The sequence below is a fragment of the Trichosurus vulpecula genome, chromosome 1 (assembly GCF_011100635.1).
Source record: "Trichosurus vulpecula isolate mTriVul1 chromosome 1, mTriVul1.pri, whole genome shotgun sequence".
Lineage (NCBI taxonomy): Eukaryota > Metazoa > Chordata > Mammalia > Diprotodontia > Phalangeridae > Trichosurus > Trichosurus vulpecula.
In genome coordinates, this window is record NC_050573.1 from 77629647 (window position 1) to 77656730 (window position 27084).

The 27084-nt window shown below is 43.5% G+C and overlaps 1 protein-coding gene and 1 pseudogene across 2 annotated transcripts; both read left to right on the top strand.

The window, feature by feature from the left end:
- The first annotated feature begins 18818 nt into the window (after positions 1–18818).
- LOC118829549 lies at positions 18819–20008 on the top strand (annotated as a pseudogene).
- A 3152-nt stretch (positions 20009–23160) lies between these two features.
- ICAM3 (intercellular adhesion molecule 3) lies at positions 23161–26997 on the top strand. Of its 2 annotated transcripts, XM_036757519.1 has the most exons (6): positions 23162–23265; positions 23355–23441; positions 23812–24072; positions 25902–26219; positions 26319–26594; positions 26762–26997. In XM_036757519.1, exons 2-6 carry the CDS (start codon positions 23375–23377, stop codon positions 26968–26970), a joined length of 1131 nt encoding a protein of 376 aa, XP_036613414.1. In that variant the 5' UTR covers positions 23162–23265; positions 23355–23374; the 3' UTR covers positions 26971–26997. The 2 variants fall into 2 exon arrangements, with proteins under 2 accessions (XP_036613422.1, XP_036613414.1); XM_036757527.1 differs by lacking the exon at positions 23812–24072 and having other exon boundaries at positions 23161–23441.
- The last annotated feature ends 87 nt before the right edge of the window (positions 26998–27084 follow it).

The following is a 27084-nucleotide window of genomic DNA, read 5'->3' on the forward strand; positions in this document are numbered from 1 at the left end:
GTTATAGTCCTAGTAATAGTACTGGTCAAAGGGCATACATAGTTTGGTGATTTTAGGGGCATATTTCCAAATTAGTTTCTAGAGTTACCACATCAATTCTGAAAATTCTGACGTTTCACCAACAGTTCATCAATGTGCCTGTTTTCCCACAGCCCCTCCAACATATATGATTCTCTTTTGTTTTTGCTATCTTTGCCAATATAATGACTCTGAGGCAGGACCTAAGTTGTTTCAATTTGTACTTTTGTGACTATTAGTGATTTGGAGCATTTTTTTCCATATAATTTTTGATAGTTTATAATTTCTTTCTCTGAAAACTCCCTGTCTACTTCCTGTGAACACTTAACAACTGGAAAAATACTTCTTATTCTTACAAATTTGAACTTGTTCCTTATGTATCTTGGAAATGAGAACTTTATCAGAGAAATTTTTTGCAAAGTTCTTGCTCTAGTTAACTAGTTCACATCTAATCATAGTTGCATTAATTTTGTTATGTGGTACAGTGGATAGAGTACTAGCCAGGAGTTAGGAAGACCTTAGTTCAAATTCAGCCTCAGATAACGTGCTAGCTGTGTGACCTTGGGCAAGTCACTTCAGTTTGCCTCAGTTTCCTTATCTATAAAATGAGGATAATAACAGTACCTATCTGTTGTGAGGTTCACATGAGATAATATTCATAAAGTGCTTAGCACAATGCCTGGCATATAGTAGGCAATATGTAAATGCTAACAATGATAATGATGATGATGATGATATGAAAAACTTCTAAATTTTGTATCATTGAAACTATCCATTTTTTGTGATCCTCTACTACTTGTTATGTCACGAACTCTCCAAATCCACAGATTCCATAGTTAACTTCTTCCTTGCTCTTCTAATTTATGGTCTTACTTTTTATATCTATATCATGTAGCCATTTGAAGCTTACCTTGGTATATAGAGTGAAATGTTGGTCCAAACCTAATTTCTGCTAGTGTGCTTTCCAATTTTCCAAGTGTGAAATAGTGAGTCCTTACCCCAGTATCCAGGAGTTTGGAGTATATAAAACATTGGGCTACTAGGTTCATCTGCTTTTGTATATCATTTAACTAATCGGCTCCATTTGTGGACTTCTCTGCTTTTTAAACCAGTACCAAATTGTACTGATGATTGCATCTTTGGAAAATAGTTTGAGATATGTTAATGCAAGGGGTCCCTTCCTTCCCACTTGTTATTTTTTTTTCATAATTTCCCTTGAGATTCATGATCATTTGTCATTTCAGACAAATTTCAGGAGAAGAATCATTCTGAATGATTCTTTTTTCTAACTCTAAAGTAAGTCTTCGGTAGTTTGATTTGTTAAACATTGCCTTATATCTTTTTTATTTAATTTATTTGATATTTTTAGTTGTTGGCATTAATTTTCACAAGAGTTTGTGTTACAAATTTTCTCCCCATTTCTACCCTCCCCCCGGGCCAAGATGGCATATATTCTGGTTGCCCCATTCCCCGGTCAGCCCTCCCTGCTGTCACCCCACTCCCCTCCCATCCCCTTTTCCCTTACTTTCTTGTAGGGCAAGATAAATTTCTATGCCCCATTGCCTCTATATCTTATTTCATAGTTGCATGCAAAAACTTTTTTTTGAACATCTGTTTTTAAAACTTTGAGTTCCAAATTCTCTCCCCTCTTCCCTCCCCACCCAACCTCCCTAAGAAGGCAAGCAATTCAACATAGGCCACATGCGTATCATTATGTAAAACCTTTCCACAATACTCATGTTGTGAAAGACTAACTATATTTTGCTCCTTCCTAACCTATCCCCCTTTATCCAATTTTCTCCCTTGACCCTGTCCCTTTTTGAAAGTGTTTGTTTTTGATTACCTCCTCCCCCACCTGCCCTCCCTTCTATCATCCCCCCTTTTTTATCTTATTCCTCCTTCTTTCCTGTGGGGTAAGATACCCAATTGAGTGTGTATGTTATTCCCTCCTCAGGTCAAATCTGATGAGAGCAAGATTCACTCATTCCCCCTCACCTGCCCCCTCTTCCCTCCCAACAGAACTGCTTTTTCTTGCCACTTTTATGTGAGATAATTTACCCCATTGTATCTCTCCTTTTCTCCCTCTCTCAATATATTTCTCTCTCATTCCTTAATTAGATTTTTTTTAGATATCCCTTCATAATCAACTCACCCCATGCCCTCTGTCTATATATATACATATGTATATATATATATATATATGTATGTATATTCCCTTCAGTTACCCTAATACTGAAGTCTTATGAATTATACACATCATCTTTCCATGTAGGAATGCAAACAAAACAGTTCAACTTTAGTAAGTCCCTTATGATTTCTCTTTCTTGATTACCTTTTCATGCTTCTCTGATTCTTGTGTTTGAAAGTCAAATTTTCTATTCAGTTCTGGTCTTTTCACTGAGAAAGTCCTCTATTTTATTGAAAAACCATATTTTGGCTTGGAGCATGATACTCAGTTTTGCTGGGTAGGTGATTCTTGGTTTTAATCCTAGCTCCATTGACCTCCGGAATATCATATTCCAAGCCCTTCGATCCCTTAATGTAGAAGCTGCTAGATCTTGTGTTATTCTGATTGTGTTTCCACAATATTCAAATTGTTTCTTTCTGGTGGCTTGCGATATTTTCTACTTCACCTGGAAACTCTGGAATTTGGCTACAATATTCCTAGGACTTTTATTTTTGAGATCTTTTTCAGGAGGTGATCAGTGGATTCTTTCAATTTCTATTCTACCCTCTGACTCTAGAATATCATGGCAGTTCTCCTTGATAATTTCTTGAAAGATCATATCTCAGCTCTTTTTTTGATCATGGCTTTCAGGTAGTCCAATAATTTTTAAATTATCTCTCCTGGATCTATTCTCCAGGTCAGTGGTTTTTCCAATGAGACATTTCACATTGTCTTCCATTTTTTCATTCCTTTGGTTCTGTTTTATAATATCTTGATTTCTCATAAAGTCACTAGCTTCCACTTGTTCCAATCTAATTTTTAAGGTAGTATATTCTTCAGCAGTCTTTTGGGCCTCCTTTTCCATTTGGCTAATTCTGCCTTTCAAGGCATTCTTCTCCTCATTGACTTTTTGGAGTTCTTTTGCCATTTGAGTTAGTCTATTTTTTAAGGTGTTATTTCCTTCAGTATTTTTTTGGGTCTCCTTTAGCAAGTCATTGACTTGTTTTTCATGGTTTTCTTGCATCATTCTCATTTCTCTTCCCAATTTTTCCTCTACTTCTCTAACTTGCTTTTCCAAATCCTTTTTGAGCTCTTCCATGGCCTGAGACAAGTTCATGTTTTTCTTGGAGGCTTTTGATGTAGGCTCTTTGACTTTGTTGACTTCTTCTGGCTGTATGTTTTGGTCTTCTTTGTCCCCAAAGAAAGATTCCAAAGTCTGAGTCTGAATCTAAGACTGTTTTTGCTGCCTGGCCATATTCCCAGCCAACTACTTGACCCTTGAGTTTTTCATGGGGGGTATGACTGCTTGTAGAGTAGCGAGTACTTTGTCCCAAGCTTGAGGGGTTGCACTGTTATTTTCTGCACAACAAGCTCTACCACACCAGTGCTCCTCCTCCCCCAAGAGCCATCAGCCTGGACCACGACTCAGATCTTAAGCAGGCTCTGCACTCCAGCTCTGATCCACCACTTATTGCCTCCCACCAGGTGGGCCTGGGGCCAGAAGCAACTGCAGCTGTAATTCTGTCCTCAGAGCTTCACCACCTCCGCTGCCCCTGGGGCGGTGGCCTAACTGGGAACTCCTTTCACTCTGTCCCCCCATAGTTTTTCCCACTAAGCTTCTCTGTTGTCTTTGGTGTTTGTGGGTTGAGAAGTCTGGTAACTGCCATAGCCCACTGATTCAGGGTGCTAGGGCCTGTTCTGCCTGTCTCCTGGTCTGGTTGGTCCAGGCGTAGCCCACTCTGGGCTCTGCTCCACTCCTTTCCCAGCTCTGCAATAGACCTTACCCAGCAACCACCCAGGCTGTCCTGGTCTGGAGCCCTGCTTCCCTCTGTTGTTATGTAGGTTCTGCAGCTCTAGAATTTGTTCATAGCCATTTTTATAGGTTTTTGGAGGGACCTGGGGGGGCAACTCATGCACATCTGTGCTTTCCAGCTGCCATCTCGGCTCTGCCCTTGCTTTATTTCTTGATTAGGAAAAAAACTGCAAACCTCATAACAACACTCTTTTCATAGGCATCTGCTTCCTCCAAAACAAGTGATAATTCTCCTCTCAAGTGCACTTGACAAATTCATAGTCTACAATTTTAACAGAGAGTAATGGTCTTTAATTGGGCTGTTGATGTTTGGTTCCCTTGGTCTCCCATCTTCACAAACAGAACAACTTTGTTTACTGTTCTATCTTTCCAGGAATCTTTGAAAACTTTTGACTTTGAATCTGTGTCATCAGGGTGACTTTCTTGCTGTATTTCTTCAGTGCATACACAAGAAGATGTTCTAGAGTTAGCAGGGATTAGTTTTCCCTCTTAGGAGTTCTTCTTAGCAGTCTTTGGGATTTTGTTTTCCCTTGACCCCAATGGTTCTGCCAATGCTTCAAAATCTGGTGAGTTTTATAAAAATTCTCAGTTTCTGTGTTCAGATTATATTGCTGGATATCAAAGCCACTGCTCACTCAGTTCAGCTAATTGACATTCTCTTCTTCAGACCTTACTGTATCCATGTTGATCTGTCTTTGTAATATGGAGTAGATATGAATGACAAAAGCAGAAGACTTTAGCTCAGAGGAGTCTGAGCTAAAATGCAGAGCCAGTGAATGCAGCTTATGGTTGCTCTGGCTCTCAGGGACCTCTTAAAGTTTTCAAGATTTTAACAAATTTGCCTCATGATATCAGACTCTGCAGACATTAGGCCCACTACAAGCCTACAATCTGGCCCTCTAATGCTCGCCATTTCCATGTCCTTCTTTTCTATGTCAGATGCTTGATGACTCCTTAATGTTCTTGACACATGGGTAATCCAAATATAACAGAAGACTGGCCAATAAGCCCCACGCTTATGAGCATACACAGAATACCTCTGATACAATCTCCATAGGGATGCTGGAGCATGAACAGCAATTCTTTACCTGGTTTCAGTCCATTACCATAACCTTTTTGACTGGATGGTCAGCCAGAACTAGGGGCATTCAAAAGATACTATCCCATCCAAATCTGTCCTTCTCTTGGACAGATTTCTTTCTGTTGGTCAGCATTCTGGTAAAAGGTGAAACAGTGCTGTAGTGGGAGAGCCTTTAGGCCTTCCTATGTGGCCCATAAACATAGTCTGCAGTAATTTATTCTTTTGCATTAGGTGAAGGAAGTTAGAGGATATGATCTTGTTAGTTTCCAGAGGTCAAGAGAGCAAATCACCAGCAGATCCTGGTATGGAGTCCATGCTTTGGTGTGTAATCAGCCAGTCTAGCTTGGAGGTCCCTAAGGAGCATGAAGCAATCTTCAAGACCCAGACCAGTGGTAGATGAGACAAAGGCTCATCCCATAGCAATACCACATTTGGACATGGACTTGGTGGGACCAATGTTACGTAGAAATTGTGTTAAGTCAGACCTCATTCTACACAGAGACTGAAGTAGTAAAGAGGACAGGGTGCCCTTCATTCCCCACCCAGCTGGACATCTCTGGACTTCTCCCAGGGACCTCTTCATCCTGCAAGACCACTTCAGCCCTGGAGTTCACACTTCATCAGCACTCTCCTCCCCTGATTGGAGGGTGAAGACTTCCACTTAAGGAGGGAGCCTAGGACAGCCATCTCTTCATTTCTTACCTATTGTACCTGTCTGAACTTGATCACAATCCCACATGAAATACCATCCATGCCTCCCCCACCCCATTTCCCCTTTTCAGCTTCCCTTTGTGTGTTGTCTCCCCCATTGGACTGTAAGCTACTTGAAGGCAGGGACTATTTTTCTGTTTTTGTATTTATATTTCCAGTGCATATCAGACAGAGGTTAAGTGACTCACCCAGGGTCACGTAGGTAGAAAGTATCTGAGACTTGATTTGAACTCAAGTCTTCCAGACTCCATGCCCAGAGCTCTATCCATTGAGCCACCTGGCTATATCCCAAGGGCCTGTGCACTTCTTCTAATACTAAAATCCAATGTGATCTCCTTGATAATGGTCCCCAGATGTTACTGCCCCAATATTATTTGCCAGTGCCACTTATTATCTCTTCAGTGGCATCAATATCATTGATAGGTATACCACTATCAATTTCACCAGTTGATATGTCCTCAATATAACCAATAATCAATCAACATCAATTACCTTTTTCAGAGGTATACTTACTGAAATGATAAAATAACCAACGTACCAAAATCTCCCTCCGCTGGAACACTCTCCCTTCTGCCACCTGAAGCCATGGAGAGAGGGCACTCCAACTTAAAATCAGTGCATCATTGCCAGTGAACAGAGATGCTTGCTTACTTGCAGAATACGGTGTCTTAGTGGCTGGCTAAGTCCACGGTTGGGTTGGGTCAAGCACATAAACCCCTTAGGGCTGGCTCTTCCCCAGGGCCTTGGCTGCTAGGTAGAATCTTCCAGCCTTTTGAAGTTCACATGGTTCTAGCCTAGTCTATTCCATCTCCAACACTGATACACCTAAGAGAATCCAGAACAAATCTCAAGAGACAAAGAAACAGGCACCCTGTATCCAGGGCATATTCAGGGACCACATGGTGGTCACTGGAGATCGGCTCTTATAACCAGGAGATTAGGGCCCAGGTCCTCTCTCTTCCCAGCTAGAGGCTTGCAGCAGATCTTCCCTTGATTGCCATGAAGAAAGAAAAAGATTGATTCAGCCAGCTTTTGTCCTTTTGTGTTCACACTCAGTTTTGCCTCAGTGGCCCATTAGGAGGCTTTTCTTCAACATGTAAAAACTGGGCAGGAAACAGTCACAGAATACCTGAACACACTTTGAATTGGGAGCGGGACCCCTCTATTATACATCATTCACTTCTACAAACAGGTTTGGCAGCAGGCAGAACTCCCAGTGCAGACTCCCAGGACTGGGCCCTTATTGGCCAGTACCCCACGACATTATTTGTACCTGTTGTCTTCTCAGACAGGAAGCTTCTCAAGAGCAAGGATTATTTCAAGTGTGTCTCCATTCCCAGTGACCAGCAAAGAGTCTGGCACCTAAAAGATCCCCAATGAATGTTTCTTTATTTATTTGCCCTGATTCTGATCTTTAGTCCTTCAATCCTTCTCAGTTTCCCTCTGTTCTTTCTCAGCCTTTCTGGTCCTCTTTTCCTCCTTCTCCAATATTTGACCCTGTGATCAGCCCTTGCAATAATGTCTTCTCCAAACTTGAAATCTTTGTTCCCATGACCTACTCTTCCCATCTTACTAACATTCACCTTAGACAACTCCTACCACCCAACTCTTGGGCTCTAATGCTCCTGAAGAAGCTAGGAGACTGCCGGGCACATCTACTATAACTTGATCCTGTCTAAAGTCAACTAGGCCCTGATGCAATTGCATGGCAATCTTTTTTTTTCTTTTCATATTTTATTTCCTGTCACACACACACACACACACACACACACACACACACACACACAGCCCAACTAGAGCTGAAAGACCCAACTCTGTCCCTTCTATGCTCATTTCCAATAGATAGCCTCACTACCTGCCTTACTAAGGAGACCAAGACCACATAAAGGTTAATCCTCTTCCTCTACTCCTCCAAACTTCTCTGTGCCTTCATCCATCCTCTCTTTCTCTGTAGTCACAAAGGAAGGATAGTCTTACTTATTCCTAAGGCTAATCCCACTACTTTGATCTCATCCCCTCTCATCTTCTCCAAGACCCTGCTCCATCAGTCATGCAGGATAGGATCAGAGTTAGAAGCAACCTTAGAGGTCATCTAGTGCATCCCTCTCCCCATTTTACAGATGAGGCTCAGAGAGATTAACTAACTTGTTCAATGTCACAAAAATAATAAGTGGCAGAAGGAGATTTCAAACCTAGGTCTTCTAACTCTCTCCTCTTTCCCTTTGGTCTATAAACAATTCAGGTCTCCTCTATCCTAACACATACACACACACACACACACACACACACACACACACACTTATATTGCTTTCCCTTGATTCTGCTATCTCCTTAAAAATTATCCCATACTTCCTCACCTTCAGAACCAATATTCTAAAAAATGTTAAAAATCTAAAAAAGAAAGGTTAGTGCTTTCACTTCACCTCATTCCACAATCATTTGCAATCTGTTTTTCATCACCACAACTTTGTGGTCAGTATTAAAAGTAGCCAATAGTATTTTGATGATGCCCTAGAAGGAGGTCTCCAGTGGAGTGCCCCAGGCACCTGTGCTTGCCCCTATGTTAACATTTCTATCAACAACTTGAATAAAGGCATAGATGGTATATAACACCAATTTCATTTCTTGATGAAATAGCATAGCATAGTCTATTTTTGAATTTTTTGGAATAATATCTTATTTTTGCCCAAATTAGATGTAAAAACAATTTTCAACATTCATATTTTAAAATTTTGAGTCCCAAATTCTTTTTCTCCCTCCCTCCTCTCCCCCTTCCCTGAGATGGTAAGCAATCTGATATAGGTTATACATATGCAATCATGTAAAACATATTTCCATATTAGTCATTCTGTGGAAGAAAACTCAACCCCAAAAAAGAAAGAAAGTGAAAAATCAGCTCTTTCTCTGGAAGCAGATAGCATTTTTCATCACGAGTCTTTGGGGATTGTCTTGGATCATTGTACTGCTGAGAATAGCTAAATTATTCACAGTTGTTCATCATACAATATTGCTGTTACTGCATACAATGTTCTCCTGGTTCTATTCACTTTCCTCTGCATCTGTTCATGTAGGTCTGTCCAGGTTTTTCTGAAATCACCTTGCTCATCATTTTTTATAGCAACAATAGTATTCCATCACAACTATATACCACAACTTGTTCAGCCACTTCCCAGATGATGGGCATCCTCTCAACTTCTAATTCTTTGCCATAAATATTTTGCTATAAATGTATTTGTACAAATAGGTCCTTTCTCCCCTCCCCCTTTTAAAAATCTCTTTGAGATATAGACCTAGTAGTGGTATTGCCAGATCAAAGGGTTGGCACAGTTTTCTAGCCCTTTGGGCATAGTTCCAAATCCTATAAGATAGCCTATGAACAAGTTGCTCCCTTGGCTATAGGACATGGTATCTTTTTTTTTTAATTTAAATTTATTTATTTAACATATTTGGTTTTCAGCATTGATTTTCACAACAGTTTGAATTACAAATTTTCTCCCCATTTCTCCCCTCCCCCCCACTCCAAGATGGCATATATTCTGGTTGCCCTGTTCCCCAGTCAGCCCTCCCCTCTATCACCCCCCTCCCCTCTCATCCCCTTTTCCCTTCCTTTCTTGTAGGGCAAGATAAATTTCTACGCCCCATTGCCTGTGTATCTTATTTTTTAGTTGCATGCAAAAACTTTTTTTTTTGTTTGTTTTTGAACATCTGTTTTTAAAACTTTGAGTTCCAAATTCTCTCCCCTCTTCCCTTCTCACCCACCCTCCCTAAGAAGTCGAGCACTTCAACCTAGGCCACGCATGTATCATTATGTATAACCCTTCCACAATACTCATGTTGTGAAAGGCTAACTACATTTTGCTCCTTCCCAACCCATCCCGCTTTATTGAATTTTCTCCCTTGACCCTGTCCCCTTTCCAAAGTGTTTGTTTTGATTACCTCCACACCCATCTGCCCTCCCCTCCATCATCCCCCCACTTTTATTTTATTTTTTTATCTTCCTCCCTCTTCTTTCCTGTGGGGTAAGAAGGACATGGTATCTTGGCTGCTGGGGCAATTCACTATTGTCCTAGATCAGGGCTGTCCAACCTTAGGTTATCTTAGGGCCACATTAAAATAAAATAACTATTTGAGAGCCACACCCAGAATAAAAAATACAGCACACTAATAGAAAGGGGGGCGGTTGGGACGTGCGTCATCAATAGTACAGGTGAAGGTATGAAGCATGAAAGCAAACACAAAACAACAAAGCAATAACACAACAGTGTAAAGGTAGGTGCATACTGACTAGTCTGCATCATACAGATGGAACATATCCCACAGATCGATCGAAAATTCTGTGTGATACGTTCCATCCCTAATACTGCTTAAAAACACCAAAGAAAATTAACATCAATGAGATTATTTATTAGTGATGGAATTAAAAAATCTAATACGCATTCCATGCAAATTATTATTTTATTTTTTCACTCGTGAAAATTAAAACCCACAGGTGGGCTGCAGGCTGCATTCCACTCATGGGCCGAATTTTGGATAGCCCTGTCCTCGATCAAGCAAGTCATTCCTGCATTCCTGAATTGGCTCCTCGTTAGCCTTAGCTGCTGTAGCTAGAAGACACAATAACCAAGTCCAGTTGCTGGACCTCTGATAATTTTTCCAGCTTTTTGAAGTTCATAAAGTCTTATTTTGGTCTGTTCCATCCCCTTAGATCAGGAAACAAGAAACATAATAGAGATGGAAGAAACAGAGGGATCATTTGTTCACGGATATGTGGAAGGCAGTTAGGCAAGAGTCTTCCTGACCCAGTATATCACAACAGTTCTTCCTTCTTAAAACTGTCAGAGAAGAGAGTCCATTCATTTGAACCTTTTGTATGCCCCATTCACTTCTGGCTCAGCAGTCAATTAAAAAGTATCTCTAATAGGAAGTAGAGGATATGTCCTCCTGCTCTGAAGAAGGGAGGGAAAAGTTCTGTCCATCATGGATCGCCACAAAAATAAAATTTCCATATGGATTGGTTTAAGAAAAGGCATAATTCACTTGTTGTAAGACCTGGGCTCTTATTGGCCAGTCCTTCCATTACGTACAAAAGACTAATCTTCAAGCTAATAGACCATCAAGGAAACTCTCTCATTTTCTCCAAGTATAAAAAATTAGGCATCCTAGAGAGTCTACTTCCCACTCCTAACCCCTGGAACTTAAGACAGTTCACAGTCATGGAACCAGTGATGGCATAAGCCCAGAATGCCCCTCAGTGCATATAATTTCCTACCACTTCAATCTCTCTAGCACCAGCAAAAGTAATGGTAAAGGCTTCACCAAATTATGGCCCTGTTCCTTGCCAAAGATCCCTCTCCTTTTCCCCCACTGACAGTGATTCTTTCCTTTGCCTCTTCCTCTTGCTGAGCATCTCTTCAAAGGTCTTGTGCGATAGCCTGCTGGCCTTTTTCTTCCTGTCTGACTGTCCTGATTTCATCATCTACATGTAGTTGTTTGGTGAACGTGGTCCCCTGTTGGTGGTGGTCATGGTCATAGTGGTCTTTCATCTTCGAGAGGACCAATGTCATCACAAAAATGATGTTTTCATTTGTGTGTACATTGGATTTGAGTGAGGCAGAACTGTGCAACATCATCAACCTTATTCTCTCTTCCAAGAGTCATCGGGGTTCAGTGGTGAAACAAAGGTCAAGATGACTGACAATCACCCAGGATGCAGAATTACCTAGGAATCTTTGCAAGTGACCTGCCTTGTGGATATATGTCTCCCTCTAGATTCATCTGTAACCATAAATGTCTATCACCTCTCTCAAGGACCCTAGATTCATTTTTATAAAGAAAAACAGTCCCTGGGATCCCCTATGGAAAAGGAGGGCAGTTATGCCCACTTATTTCAGGTGACCTCTCACCATCTCCTCAGAACTCCAATCCTGAATTTCTGTCTTTTGGGCATCTCTACTACTCCACTATTATCACACCACAATTCACAGATCATAGAATCAAAGAGTTTGAAAAGACTTCAAAGGCTATCTGGTCTAGCCCATATTTGACTATAAAGTCCCTCTACAACATCACCTAAAAGAGATTACCCAATTGTTGCTAGAAAACCTCAAAAACAATAGTAGCCCGGTTGATTTTTTTAATAGCTTTAATTATTAAAATGTTTTTCCTTCCATTGAGCTGAAGTCTGATTCTCTGCATCTTCCTCCCAGTTCCTCCTGGTTCTTCCTTCTCTGACCAATCAATCAACAAGAAATCATGGAATGTTTATTGTATTCCAGACACTGGGCTGGACATAGGGGATACAGTCAACTCTTAGTGGGCTTGTGCTATTTAGGGAGACAATGTGAATTCATAGAAAAGTGTAGGGTATATATGTATGTGGGTGACTGTCTAGTATAGTTAGAGCTGGAGTAGATGTGCCCTGGTGTATTAACAATCGGCTAGCAGCTCCTGTGGGGGTGTAAGATGCACCCAGGAGGCTGTCAGCACGCTGGAAAAGCACAGGTTCTTTTCATCTGCTTAAACAAGGAAAGCACAGTGAAGGGGTTGACCAGCTTACTTTAATCCAGCATTCAGTTAGCATACAGACAACATTCATTTAGTTCAGGGGGGAAAAGCCAGCATTCAGTTAGCATTCAGTTAGTTCAGGGGAGCAAAGAGACAAGCATCAAGAGACAGACCAAATACAGATTCATTCAGCTAGTTCAGGGGAACAAACAGCCAGTACCCCGAAGTTCAGAACATTCATTTAGTTCGGGGGAAAACAAACCAGCACCCCGAACCTCAAAACCAAAATACAAGCAAATTACAAATATCAAGAGACACCCAATACAATTCATAGTTACCAACATCTGGGCTCGGCCCAAGAGCAAGGGCTGGCCCAGAGTCATGCTTGCCGATGCTCCCACACCAACCAGAAAAGGAAAGAGAGCTCTTCAAGCTGTCCTCTCCCCTCTTATAGAGTTTTTGACATCATCAAGTGCCGCCTGAATGACCAGGGCTGATTGGTTCTTGAGTTGGCCTCTCCCCCTAGCGTAGACTAGGTTAACACCCAATAGGGCATGGCTCTGGAGTCAACACCTCCCCTCAGCCAACCCCATGACTCATCACACAGGAAGTTCTCTGCTCCCAGGCATGGCCCAGCAATGCTCAATGAGATAAACTGAGTCACTCAAAGAAAACAAAGGCCACTCTGACTACACCTGTCTCTAAGAGATACTACAATTTACACACTTGGGGCCAGGAGGAAGAACTCTGGCTGCATAGTCAGTCAGCAGCCTAATTGGGAGGAGCTAGGTGGGATCAAAGACTGCTGTGGTTGGATGATCTCTCCACTACTCTGTTGGACTAGAATTATATCTATCTATTACACATCAAATATCTATGGTCTAGGGGTATGGCATGTTGCTGTCCAGTCCTGTCTGACTCTTTGTGATGCCACGGACACATGCCAGGCCCTTCTATCCTCCATTATTTCTCAAAGTCTGTCCAAGCTCATGTTTGTTGTTTCCATGACACTATCTATCCATCTCTTCTTCTGCCATCCCCTTTTCCTTTTGCCTTCCATCTTTCCCAACATAAAGGTCTTTTCCAGGGAGTTCTGCCTTCTAATTAGGTGGCCAAAGTATGTAAGCTTCAGTTTCAGTATTTGACCTTCTAGTGAATAGCCCAAATTAATTTTTTTAAGTATTAATTGATTTGATCCTTACTGTCCAAGGCATTCTCAAAAGTCTTATCTGGCATCATAATTCGAAAGTGTTGATTCTGCAGCATTCAGCTTTCCTTATAGTCCAGCCCAGTAGCCATGCATTGCTACTGGAAAAACCATAGTGTTGACTATATTGACCTTTGTCAACAAGGTGATGTTTCTGCTTTTTAGTATGTTGTCCAGATTTCCCATAGCTTTCCTTCCAGGGAGCAAGCGTCTTTTTAATTTCATGGCTGCAGTCACCATCTGCAGTGATCTTTGAGACCAAGAATATAAAATCTAACACTGCTTCCATTTCTCCTCCTTCTATTTGCCAGGAACTAATGGAACCAGTTGCCAAGATCTTAGGTTTTTTTATGTAAAGCTTCAAGCCAGCTTTTACACTCTCCTCTTTCACCTTCATCAAGAGGCTTCTTAATTCCTCTTCACTTTCACGAGTTCAGGATAAAAAGCACTTTCCCTGACTGTTCTCAAGGAGGGAGTAATGGTTATTTTACTCTCACCAACTTGACTCCCTCCCACTAACAACACAATTACACACATTCTTGGATAGCTAGTAAACCTCTTTACCAAAGTAAATAATAAATAGAAATTGAAGAAGTTATTTATATTGAGGAAATTATATTTACATTTACGCAGGAGTAGATGAGCTTTTGGGGAATACGATAAGATCGCATATCCTAAGGAGATTTCACAGTGGAGCACAAAGTTCACTCTTAGCAGTCTCTAGGGCCGCAGGCACTGGAAGTCATAGAACATGGAGGTGATGGGGTGGTGTGTGTGGTTCCTGCTATGGTAGCAGCTCCAGGGAGATTTCTTGTCTACCCTTTAGCAGTTTGCATTTGCTTCTTGGGGACAGCTAGGTGGCACATGGGGCCTGGATCCAGGAAGACTCATCTTCCTGAGTTCAAATCTAGCCTCAGATACTTACTAGCTGTGTGACCCTGGGCAAGTCACTCAACCCTTTTGCCTCAGTTTCCGCATCTGTAAAATGAGATGGAGAAGGAAAGGGCAAACCACTCTAGTATCTTTGGTAAGAAAACCCCCAAATGGGCTTATGGAGAGGTAGACAGGACTGAAAAATGACTGAACAACAAAACAACTTTGTTTCTAGTTCTTAGCTACCACAAAAAATGATACTGTAAATATTGGTGGTGTTTTTTGCCTTTTGTCTTGGGGTACATGCATAGCAATGGAAGGTCTGGTCAAAGGATAAGGACATTTTAGCCCAGAATAATGAAACTGCTGCCCAGCTCTACTACCAATACCCATTCAAAGACACATCTGTGATCATGACATATAGCTTCAAAGACTCCAGGATATAATGAAGGTGTTACAAATCACAAAGCTCTAAACAATGGTGAATTATAAAAATAGGTCTAATTGGATCTGGTCCTGCCACAAAATTATTTATATCTTCTGATATCTCATGGTATGTGCTAGCATTAGCATATAGGCTATTAGGTTTAATCAACAACCAGTAGATTTAAAATGAGTACTAAATTCCAGGACATGATTCAATCAGTACAATATCATCCCCAAACAAGAGTATTTAGAGGAACTCACAACCTATTCCTCTTGGACTTGGATGCTAGGTTGGAACTCCTCCATGCCAGTTAACACCCTTGAAAAGCATGTCTTCCATTTTTCTGTTCTCACCTAATAATGACCAGGTTAGACAAACAAGGTTATCTCTTTCAAGAAATCATGTATCATTTTGATGTATGCATGGGAAATACCTTCTTAGAAAGATCCTTTAAAGTAATGTTTTGTTCTACTGAATAAAATAGTTTTTTATAGTCAATAAACAAAAAAATAAATAAAATGAGTAGTAAAGCCTTTCCTGATTTTAATTTCCTGACAAATTTAAAACTCTAATATTCCGTATCCATGGCTGAACTTTGAAGGAATCTAGGGATTCTAGGAGATGGGAGGAAAGGAGGGAATTCCAGGTATAGGGGATGGCCAAAGACTAGGAAAATGGAGATGGAATGTTGCTTGTGAGGAAGAGCAAGAAGATCAGTTTGACTGGACCAGGGAGTGTATGAAGGGCCATAAATGTAATAATACTATAAAGGCAGGTTAGAGTTGGCTTGTGAAGGGTTTTAAAAGCCAAACAGAGCAGTCTGCCTTTTTATTCTCAAGGCAATAGGGATCCCTGGAGCTTTATTGAGTGGGGGAGTGATGGGATCATCTCTGTGTTTTAGGAAAATCTCTTAGCATCTCTGTGGAGACTGGATTAGAGAGACAAGAGAGACTTGAGGCAAGAGGACTAATTAGGAGGCTGTTGCAATAGTCCACTTAAGAGGTAATGAAGATCTGATCTAGGGTGATGCCCATGTAAGGAGCAAAGGGGACAGATATGAGAAATATTGTGCAGGTAGGATTCATAAAACTTGGTAACTAGTTAGATATGTGGGACAAAGGAGAGCGAGGAGTTGAGGATGACACCAAAGTTGCAAACCTGGGTGACTGGAAAGCTGGTGTTGGCCTCAACAGAAATAAGGAAATTTTGTGGCAACTAGGAGGTACAGTGGCTAGAAGTACTGAGCTTGGAGTCAGAAAGACCTACTGGCTGTGTGCCCTTGGGCAAGTCACTTAACCTCTGTCTCCCCAACTGAAAAATGAATGAGGATAATAATAACACTTACCTTCCAGGATTGTTGCGAAGACCAAATGAGACAATATTTGTAAAACATTTAGCATATAGTAGGCACTATATAAATGCTATCATTATTATTATTAAGTTTTGAAGAGAAATGAGTGAGGGGAAGAGGGAAATAACGTATACTATTTTGGACATGTTGAGTTTGAGATGACTACAGAACATCCAGTTGGAAATGTCCAGTGGCAGTTGGTGACTCTAGACTAGAGCTCAGGAGAGAGATTAGTCCTAGTCAGGAGTGGGGAACCTGCAGCCTTGAGGCCATGGGTGGCCCTCTGGGTCTTCAAGTGAGGCCCTTTGATGGAATCTAAACTTCACTTCAGTCAAAGGGCTGAACTTGAGGACCTAGAGGGCCACCTGTGGCCTGGAGGCTGCAGGTTCCCCACCCCTGACCTAGATACACAGGTCTGGAAGCTATCTGCATAGAGATGACAATTCAACAGGAAAAGATGAGGTCCTCAAAGGAGAGTGTAGAGATGCCCAAGAGAGCCTTCGGGCACACCCTCAGAAAAGGTGTTTGAGAAGGAATAGATCAGTGGGAAGAGAACCAAGAGAAAGCTGTGTCATGAAATTCCAGACAGGCAAAAGAATCCAGAAAGAGAGAAATGATCAACAGGATCAAATGTGGGAGAACAGTCAAGGAGGCCAAGGAGTGAGAAAAGGCCATTGGATTTATCAAATAAGACATCACAGGGGCCAGAGGAGAGTCAAGATGGCAAAGTGAGAGGAAGCATTGCTGCCCGGTTTACCCAGCACACCTCCTCCACAATGATCTAGAAAATGCAGTCCAAATCCTGATCTAGAAAATGACTAAAGCATCATTGGTAACTTTGAAGAGATAAATTTCAATTAAGTGATAAGCATGGAAGCCAGATTTCAAGGGTCAAGAATTAAGAGGAGAGTTTAAAGGCAAGGTGAGGAGAAAGCTTTTTCTAAGAGTTTGTCTAAGAAAGAGAAGAGAGATCCAAGATGATAGCATTTGGGGATAGTAAAGTAAAGACGTTTTCGTTTGCTTGATTCTTAGGATAGGGAAGGCTTGGGTGCATTTGTAGCCAGCAGGAAAGAAACCATAGATATGGAGAGATTGGAGTTAATCTGAAAATTAGAGAAGGTATGGATTCTTGTGAAGGAGGTGGGAGAGACTGAGATTACAGGTGTTAACAGGATTTTACTGAGCTAGTCGCTAACTTGAGAATGACAAAACAGCAGGCTGGAGACAAAGTGCCAGTAATCAGGTAGCCATTTAATTAATTAGTTTCATTATGAGGAACAGGCTTGCAAATTGGGAATTCTCCTGATTAGAATTCTACCTTGCTGAAGTGAAGACAGAAATTATATACATAAATCACAAGAGGGAAGGGAGGGGGGAAAGTGGATTGCAAACAATCATTCCCAGGGCCAGAGTGGTTTCATATGACAAACCCACAAATGGAAGACAATACAACAATTCTGGAGTTCTTTGGGGAGCAATACTATTCAAATCCTTGGGGGGTTGTTACTTAGTGGGTCAAAGGACCAGAGTTCTGTGATGGGAACAGGTTCTATAGTCTTTGATTGGCTTCGCCTCAGGTATGCAGGCAGAAAGAGAGCAGCAATTGTGAGCTCCGTCAAGGTTTGATTGATCAGTTCAAGATGCATTGTGAGTCTGACTCACAAGCTGGAAAAGGCAATCCGGCAAAATCGAATCTATTAGTAAGTATATTCATTACACATACCATATTGATTATTATAAAAATCAGAATTCCCTCCACACCTGTAGATAGCTTGCTTTCCCTCCACAAAGACACATGTAGAAGGATGACCTTAGCAGGGCAGTCCACCTCATCATCAGAAACTAATGAAGGATGATGTATAAGGGGTCTCAGGTACCAAGAAGGGTGGGGGAAGAGGAAGTTCATGGTGAGTAACTGGCTTCTGCTTTCTCAATAAAGATTGATGTAATGTTCTCTGCTGAGAACATGGATGTGTAGGGGGAGGGTAGAGAGTGGAGGCTTGAGAGGAAGATACAAGGTCTATTCTAGCTGCTGTGAGTGGTGCTAGACAGAATTGATTAGCAAAAAATTAAAGGATTGTTCTGCTACATTCAGTGTCCAGTTGAGATTAGATAACACAAATCTGTAGTAGATTCATCAATGTCGCATGACTTCCATCAGCTATATTCAGCAATAGGTGAATAAATAGGATCACTCACTCAATAAACATTTATGAAGTACCTACTATATGCCAAGCACTGTGCTAAGCACTGGAGCAGAAGTGGATGGTGGGAGTGATCCAAGGTTATGTTTTGGCAAACATTTGAGTGGTGACAGGATAAAGGGGCAAGGAATTTCAGAGGAGAGAACTGGATATCTATAGGGTCCAGATTGAGAAGTAAAACCAAAGCAGCTGACTTGGACTACTGCTAAGGGCTGGAAGAACTCAAAGTCTGGGTGATGCAGAAGAATTAAGCCAGCTGTAAGGCATGGAGAAAGAGAAAATTGTAGCTTTTTCACAATGGGTTTGCTTCCAGAACACAGGTGTTGTGAAAATCATCGCTAAACCTCCCCAAAAATGGACATTGTCGTCACTGGACACGTAGACTCTGGCAAGTGCACTGCTACTGGCTGCCTCATCTACAAATGAGGCAGAATTGATAAGAGAACCATTGAGAAGTTCGAGAAGAAGGCTGCTGAGATGGGAAAGGGCTCCTTCAAATGTGCCCGGGTCTTGGATAAACTGAAGGCTGAATGTGAGTGTGGTATCACTATTGATATCTCCCTGTGGAAATTTGAGACCAGCAAGTACCATGTGACCATTATTGATGCTCCAGGGCACGGAGACTTTATCAAGAACATGACTACAAGCACATCTCAGGCTGACTGTGCTGTCCTGATCGCTACTGCTGGTGTTGGTGAATTTAAAGCTGGTATCACAAAGAATGGGCAGACCCGTGAGCAAGCCCTTCTGGCCTACACACTAGGTGTAAAACAACTGATTGTTAGTGTAAACAAAATGGATTCCACCAAGCCCGGCTACAGCCAGAAGAGATATGAGGAAATTGTCAAGGAAGTCAGTATCTTTTGTGTCAATTTCAGGTTGGAATGGTGACAACACGCTGGAGCCAAGCTCTAATATGCCTTGGTTCAAGGGATGGAAAGTCACTTGTAAGGATGGCAATGCTAATAGAACTACACTGCTTGAAGCTTTGGATTGCATCCTGCCACTGACTCATCCAACCGACAAGCCCCTTCATCTACCCCCACAGGACGTCTACAAGATTGGCAGTATTGGTATTGTACCTGTTGGCCAAGTGGAAACTGGTGTTCTAAAACCAGACATGGTAGTCACCTTTGCCCCAGTCTGTCGAAATGCACCATGAAGCTTTGAGTGAGGCTCTGCCAGGGGATAACGTTGGTTTCAATGTCAAGAACGTGTCTGTCAAAGATGTCTGCCATGGTAATGTGCCTGGTGATAGCAAGAATGACCCACCTATGGAAGCAGCTGGTTTCACTGCACAGGTTTTTATCCTGAACCATCCAGGCCAAATCAGTGCTGGCTATGCACCTGTTCTGGATCGTCACACTGCTCACATTGCTTGCAATTTTGCTGAACTGAAGGAGAAGATTGATCATCGTTCTTGTAAGAAGTTGGAAGATGGCCCTAACTTCCTGAAATCTGGTGATGCTGCCATCATTGACATGGTTCCAGGCAAGCCCATGTGTGTGGAGAGCTTCTTTAATTATCCTCCTCTGGGTCGTTTTGCTGTTAGTGGTATGAGGCAGACTGCTGCAGTTGGTGTCATTAAGACAGTTGACAAGAAGGCTGCTGGAGCTAGCAAGGTCACAAAATCTGCCCGGAAGGCTAAATGAATGTTCTGTACAACACCTGCCACCCCAGTCTTAATTAGTGGTGGAAGAACAGTCTCAGAACTGTTTGTCTCAATTGGCCATTTAAGTTTAATAGTAAAAGACTGGTTAATGATTACAATGCATTGTAAAAGCTTCAGGAGGAAAGGAATGTTTTGATGGACTGTTTCATGCCACTTTTAAGTTATTAGTTTTTAAAATCAGCAATTTTTAAATGGAAACAACTTGACCAAAAATCTTTCATAGGATTTTGAGACCATTAAAATAGTTTAATGTGGGGGAAAAAAAGAAAATTGTAAGAGACTGTGTGGTCAGAGAAAGGAATTTCTGAATTCTTGAGGATGGAAGTGGAACATGTGTGGGTGATAGTGAAATCAAGGCTATTTTAGTCCTTATAATAGCTGAGTTGGAGTGCAAGTAGGTCCTGGAAGTAGAGGTGACCGAGAAATTGGAAGGCCATTGTATAAGAGGGGATATCAGTGGGTGTGTTGAGGTCCCGTTGTACAAAGGCAGGAATGAGGTGGCTCAAAGAAAGACTTTGAGCCAAGTACTAAGCTCATTGAGAAAGAGGTGAGTAGACTCTCAGGATCTGGATTGGGTAATATATTTGGATAGGCACCTAGGTGGCCCAGTGGCTAGAGCTCTGGGCCTGGAGTCAGGGAGACTTGAGTTTAAATCCAGCCTCAGACACTTATTATATAACCCTGGACAAGTCACTTAATCGTTATCTGTCTCGGTTTGCTCAACCGTAAACCGGGGATAATAATAGCACCTTTCTCCCAGGGTTGTTGTGAGGATCAAATGAGATGATATTTGAAAAGCACTCAGCACTGTGCTTAGCATTTAATAAACTTTTGTTCCCTTCCCTTCCCCCTTCACACCACCCCCCAAAGGAAGAGAGTGCTAAGTCCTCGTGACAATGAGAGAAGTGGCAATGAATGAGGAGCAAAGACTATCCTAAGTCCTCCTCTAGGACTGGTATGGGAATGAGAGAGACAATGCAAAGATGGCCAGAGATGCTGTGTCTCCTCGGGTAGAAGGAAGGGCTGGCATGGCTGGGCCTCTGTGAGTGGCTGACCTGGAAGGATCAAGAGAGGAAGAAGGGAATTTTTTTTTTAATGATGGAAGAGATTCAAAGCAAGACATCGAATTCCACATGACACAGCCCCTAGCAGCAGAAGAGAGATGAGAAAGACTCACTGTATCACCAGGCAATTGAGAATGTTTGCTGTGACCTGGTATAGTCTCGGAGTCAGAAGACCTGAGAGTTGGAGTCTTGGCTCTGAAACTTTTTAGCTGTATGACCCCGGACAAGTCACCTCGGTACCTCAGTTTCCTCCCCAGTAAAATAGGGAGTGCAATGCTTCCATGACTTACATCATATGGTTATTGTGAGGAGAGTCATTTGTAGGCCCTAAAAGCACTACAAGTGTGGTTGTTGCTGTTGTGTTATGATACAGATAATAGATAACTTTTCTAGAATGCCTACAGTGGGCTAAGTTCTTTACATGTATTATCTCATTTGATCCTGAAGGGAGGTGCTATTATTATTCTAATTTTTACAGTTGAGGAAACTGAGGTTAAACGACTTACCCAGAGCCACACAGCTAATAAGTGCCTAAGTCAACTTTGAACTCAGGTCTTCCTGATTCCATGTCTGTGCTTTCTCCACCATGCCACCTAGCTCCATGTAAGTAGATTATGTTCTTGAGATAAACCCCCATCTGGCCCAGTCAGATCCATAGCAAGAAAAAAGTGAAATTTAGGTTTCCTACCCAAGGCCCCAGCCTCAGCACACTTAGCATTTCCCTGCTGCTCCCAGATATGTAGGACTTCTTATCCATAGATTTTTTCATGTGTGCTCAGAAAAGAGTTTCTTATTATAATGATAAAGTTGTTAGATATCTCAGCTTCTTGAAAGTTTGGTGGGAGGGGAAGGGAGTCAAGAATCCTAATAATGGCCTAAGTTCCTAATCTCTAAAGGTTTAGTGACCACTAATAACAGGATGGAAATGCTAGAATGTCCTGCTGTTACAAAGGCCTTCCAGGTTACAAAGGGCATTCCACATAATAGAAGCAGCTAGGTGGCTCAGTGGATACAATGTTAGACTTGGAGTCAGGAAGACCAAATTCAAATGTGGCCTCAGACATCCACTAGCAAGGGACCCTGGCCAAGTCACTTTAACCTGTCTTTCTCAGTTTCCTCAACTGTAAAGTGGGGATAATAACAGCACCTACTTCCTAGGGTTGTTGTAAGGGTCAAATGAGATATTTGTAAAGTGTGCTTAGCACAGTTCTTGGAACAGAGCAGGCACTTACTAAATCCTTGTTTTCTTCTTTCCTTTCTTCCTTTCTCTCCTTCTTCCCTCCTTTCCCTCCTTCCCCTCCTTCTTTCCTCCCTCCCTTCTCACCTTCCTCCCTCCTTTCCTTCCTTCCTTCCTTCCTCCCTTCAGATCATGTGAGCTTCAGAACAGCACAGTATAGAGTGGGAAGAGTACTGGTTGTGGAACCAGAGGCCCTGGGATCTAATCTGGACCATAATACTTACTCCCCATGTAACCCTGGGCAAATCACTCAACCTTTCTAGACCTTAGTTTTCTTCACCACAAAATCAGAATACCAGAATTTAAAGGATTGGAAGAGACCCCAACAGCCATCTGGCCTGACTCATACCAGAAAAAGAATTCCCACTCAGCATCTGTGACAAGTAGTGATCCAACTTCTTCTGGAAAACTTCCAATGAGCTGGAGCCCATTCTTTCTGAAGGCAGCTGGTCATGCTTGGCTTACCTCTAACAGGTAGGATATTGCTGTTGATGTCAAGCTTAAATCACCTCTTTCGCCTGGTGTTCTTTGTCCTCCCTTCTGGCCCTAAATGCTGTGATCTTTTTTTGATCTCCCCACTGTGGGAACAGGTGAAGTGCAGAGAGGGAACAGAATAAGCCCAGGCGCCAAAGCTGGGCAGTGAACGATGCCCGTGGGACAAGCAGTTCCTCTTCCCCCAACTCTAGCTTCACCATTCAAGCTTCTTGTTTAACGGAAAGGAAGAAGGCCTAACCCTAACTGTTGGCCAAGGTCGGGTGGCTTCCTGTTGGGGGTGGGGACTAGTGATTTCATCCAGATCAGAGATGCCTCTTTGGGGACTGGAAAACTGGCTCACAGGCCCAGCCCCGGCCCCAGCTCCATCCTCCTCAGCCTTGTGCTCACTGAGCAGCCTCCATGCAGAGAGTCACCCGCTCAGGAGCTATTACTTCCTCTGAGGTAAAAGCCTCTACTTAGAACCTCAGCCCCTACCCCCACCTCCCGGAAGACAGAAGGCAACACTATTTCACTGTGCACTCTTCCTTCAGCTACTCGACTAAGGCCCTGCATGGAACTCCTCAAAGCTTGGCCCAAGTCTTCCCTGAACCTGCTGGTGTTTGCCATCATGCTCTCAGGTGAGACCCTGGCACAGGTGCTTCAGACTACCTGAGCTAGCTCTCCTACAGAGAGAGGGCTGCCCATAGGCCCCAGGGCCCTTGCACTCTTCGCTTTGAGAGAAGGCAAGGAGGGAACAGAGAGACCCAGGCTTCTGTACTCTGAGGCCCAGAGAGGAGGATAACCTGGAAGGCAGTACTCACTAACTTACGCCTGCTTAGTCGCAGGAACAGGTTGATTCCTAAGAGGGCAAGAGGGAACTGCAGGACTGGGGGGTCTATAGGGAAATGTGGGTGGAAGAGTGAGAGAGGGGCCCAGACACTTGGTAAGCCAGGAAGAATGTCCTTAAAAAGAGAGCCTGAGGCAACCACCATAGCTCTGTGTTTGCAGGGGCTCCAGGGATCATATGGATAGAACCCCCAGACCCAGTGATCACTCCTGGGGGAAACCTGCTAGTGAACTGCAGTACAGACTGTGACCAGCCACAGCTCATTGGCCTGGAGACCCAACTTGACAAGACACAAAAAGACAATGGGACCAGGTGGAGAGTATTCCTACTAAGAAATATAACCCAGGATACCCGGCTCCTCTGCTTTGTCAACTGCCCTGGGAAACAACAGATGCTCTACAGTACCAATGTCACTGTGATTCGTGAGTGATTGGGTTGCTGGGGGTGTACACCATTAGTGATTATGGCCCAGAGCCATACCTAGAACAGAGCAACTAGGGATTTGCCATAGGTTTATCGACATGGGGAACAAATGTCCTGGGCACAGGCAAATGTATTTCTTAAGATCTCCCCATGCCTAACCTAGAAGTCCTCCAATAGTCTCCAATGCCATGCATGGCAACCCATGAAGGGATCCTACCAAGACTCTCTGGGGAATTTGGTCACCCTATCTCTTAGCATGCTAACACCCCAATCTGACTGGCAAGTAAACAAGTATGTGTTGTTGAGTGCCTACTGGGTACCAGCCACTGTGCCAAATGCTTTACAAATATTATCTCATTTAATCCTCACAAAAATCCTGGGAGGTAGTTTTAGTTGAGGAAACTGAGGTAGACAGAAGTTAAGTGACTCACCCAGCTAGTAGTACCTGAAGCTAGATTTGAATTCAGGTCTTCCTGACTCCGGGCCCAGTGGAGGCAGGCCAAGTTGCCTCAGACTATCTGAGCCAGCAGCGTCCCCTTCCTAGGCAAGCCTCCGATGGCCTGCAGGTCAGGTGAGGGCACATGCTATGAAAGACTGTGGGTCCAGGCAGAGTCCTGGGGCCTGTGGAACAGGAAGATCCTGTGCCACCAGTGAAGCAAGATATAGACGATCTGAATAGGTTGTGTGCCAGGAATGACTACAGGGCAGGTGCCCTGTGATTGACCAGATGAAGCTGAGAGGTCAGAAGCAAAAGAAGCGGACATTGCATGACAATCAATACAGCCTCAGTTTCCTCATCTGTAAAATGAGGGCAATGGGCAAGATGGTCTACCTCTAAGGTCCGTTCTAGTTCTAAATGTACAGTTAAATGATCTCCTGACCAGACCCGGGTATTGCCTCCTTCCGGTCAAACCGCCTTCTGCTTCCCCCATCCAGCCAATTAACAATTCAATCAGCATAACAATAATGAGAAAGGAACACCTGCCTCATTTAACCTTCTCCACACAGCACTTACTATGCACATCTGTAGATTACAGGACACCCAGGAAAGATCATTCAGGGTTTAACAAAGAATAGTGGCTAACTTAAACCTTTCACTGAGTTAAAAAGCTAGGCTCAAAAAAGGTTTGATCAATTTAACCAGAAAAAGCTTTTATTATTAATTTGGATAAAGTGTTTAGATATTTAAATACTGGGCTAAGGCAATCAATCAGACACATCTGTTAAGTGCCTACTATGTACCAGGCACTGTACTAAGAGCTGGGGATACAAAATGAGGCAAGAGCCAGTCCCACCCTCAAGGACTTACAATCAGTTGGGGAGACAACATGCAAACAAATATATACAAAGCAAGCTATATACAGGATAAATAGGAAATAATAAACAGGAAGTAGAATTAAGAGGGGTTGGGGAAGGCTTCCAGTAAAGGATGGGATTTTTGTTGGGACTTAAAGGAAGCCAGGGAGGTCATAGTCAAAGTGCAGGAGGGAGGTCTTTCTAGGCACGAGGCACAACCAGAGAAAATGCCCAGGGCCCAGATATGGAGGGTCTTATTGGAGGAACAGGCAGGAGGCCAGGGTCACTGGATCAAAGTAGTACTTGGCCGGGGAGTAAGGCATAAGAAGACTGGAAAGGTAGGTGCGGGCTAGGTCATAAAGGGCTTTGAATGCCAAACACAGCACTTTGTATTTGGGCCAGATCCTCTTAAATCAAGAGTTCCACTAGGTTGTTTCCAAAGCTGGAGCCCTTCCACTAGGAGGAGGTGGTGGGAAACTAGGGCAGTCCTCTAAGCCCACAGACCACTTGGGCTTCTCTTCCCTCTTCTCAGAGCCACCAGAACATGTGGATCTTGAGCCCCTGCCTCGATGGATTCTTGTGGGCCAGAATTTCATCCTTCGATGCCAAGTTTGGGGTGGGAAACCCAGGCAAAACCTGACAATGGCATTGCTTCGGGGACATCAGGAGCTGAGCAGGCAGCCAGTCTCTGAACAGGCCCCAGAAAAGACAGCTGAGGTCACATTCACAGCCACAGCCAGTCGAGAGGACCACGGGGCCAATTTCTCCTGCAGAGCCGAGCTGGACCTAGGAGCACAAGGGCTAGAATTGTATCAGAAGAGCTCAGCTCCCATGGAGCTCCACACCTTTGGTGAGAGACAAAAGGGGCTGTTGGGCCATGCCAAAGCTGATGATACCCTCCAGTCTATTCTCACCTGTCTCTTTTTTCCCTTCTCTCTTGTCCTCTTAGTACTGGGTACCCCTCGACTCATAGTTCCCAAGCTTCTGGAGGTCGGGAAGGTGGAGACCATAAGCTGTGAGACTGACAAGCTCTTCCCAGTGGAGAATGCCCAAATCCACCTGTCCCTGGAAGGGAGAAGCTTGAGTCCTACAGTTAGGTGGGGCCAGGACACGCTCAGGGCCACAGCCCCAGTAAAGGGACAGAGAGAGGGCCAGTGGGAGCTGACCTGCAATGTGATCCTTGGGGATCAGAACCGGGAAGTCCGAGGAAATCTCACTGTTTACAGTAAGGAGGGTCACAGAGGACTGAGAAGTAGGGAGGGGGTGGGGCAAAGGTAATGTGTGACCGTGAGCATGGAGGGTGAGTGACCCCAGCGGGTGGGAAGCGAGGACCTGACCGGGCAGACTGGAACTTTGACCCTTCCTCTTTCTCCCCTCCTCCCCACCCCGCAGAAGCCTCGAGGGACCCTGTGCCCATCGTCATGTGGGTGCTGCTGGCCCTGGGCCTCGTGGTCTTGGCAGGGGCATTCGCAAGCCTGTACCTCCGGCGGACACTGCGGAGAGGCAGTTACCAGCCCCAGATGCTGCCTCTGCAGGACCGGGTACCGACTGAGCTACCTGAGACCCGCCCTACAGGCCCGAGCCCGGAAGCCACGGCCTAGGTCAATAAAAGATACTACTGAGACAACCTCCGGCCTCTTGCATAGTACTCCGTGGGTTCGTCCGCCCGGCCACGTGGGGCGGGGCCACGGGGAGGCGTGCTCCCCATTTCCGCC

Excerpts from the sequence above, each read along its gene's own strand:
- ICAM3 (XM_036757519.1), top strand. The coding sequence starts at position 23,375 with ATGGAACTCCTCAAAGCTTGGCCCAAGTCTTCCCTGAACCTGCTGGTG. Across the intron at positions 23,442-23,811 it reads GTTTGCCATCATGCTCTCAG|GGGCTCCAGGGATCATATGG; the intron begins GTGAGACCCTGG and ends CTGTGTTTGCAG. Across the intron at positions 24,073-25,901 it reads TACCAATGTCACTGTGATTC|AGCCACCAGAACATGTGGAT; the intron begins GTGAGTGATTGG and ends CCCTCTTCTCAG.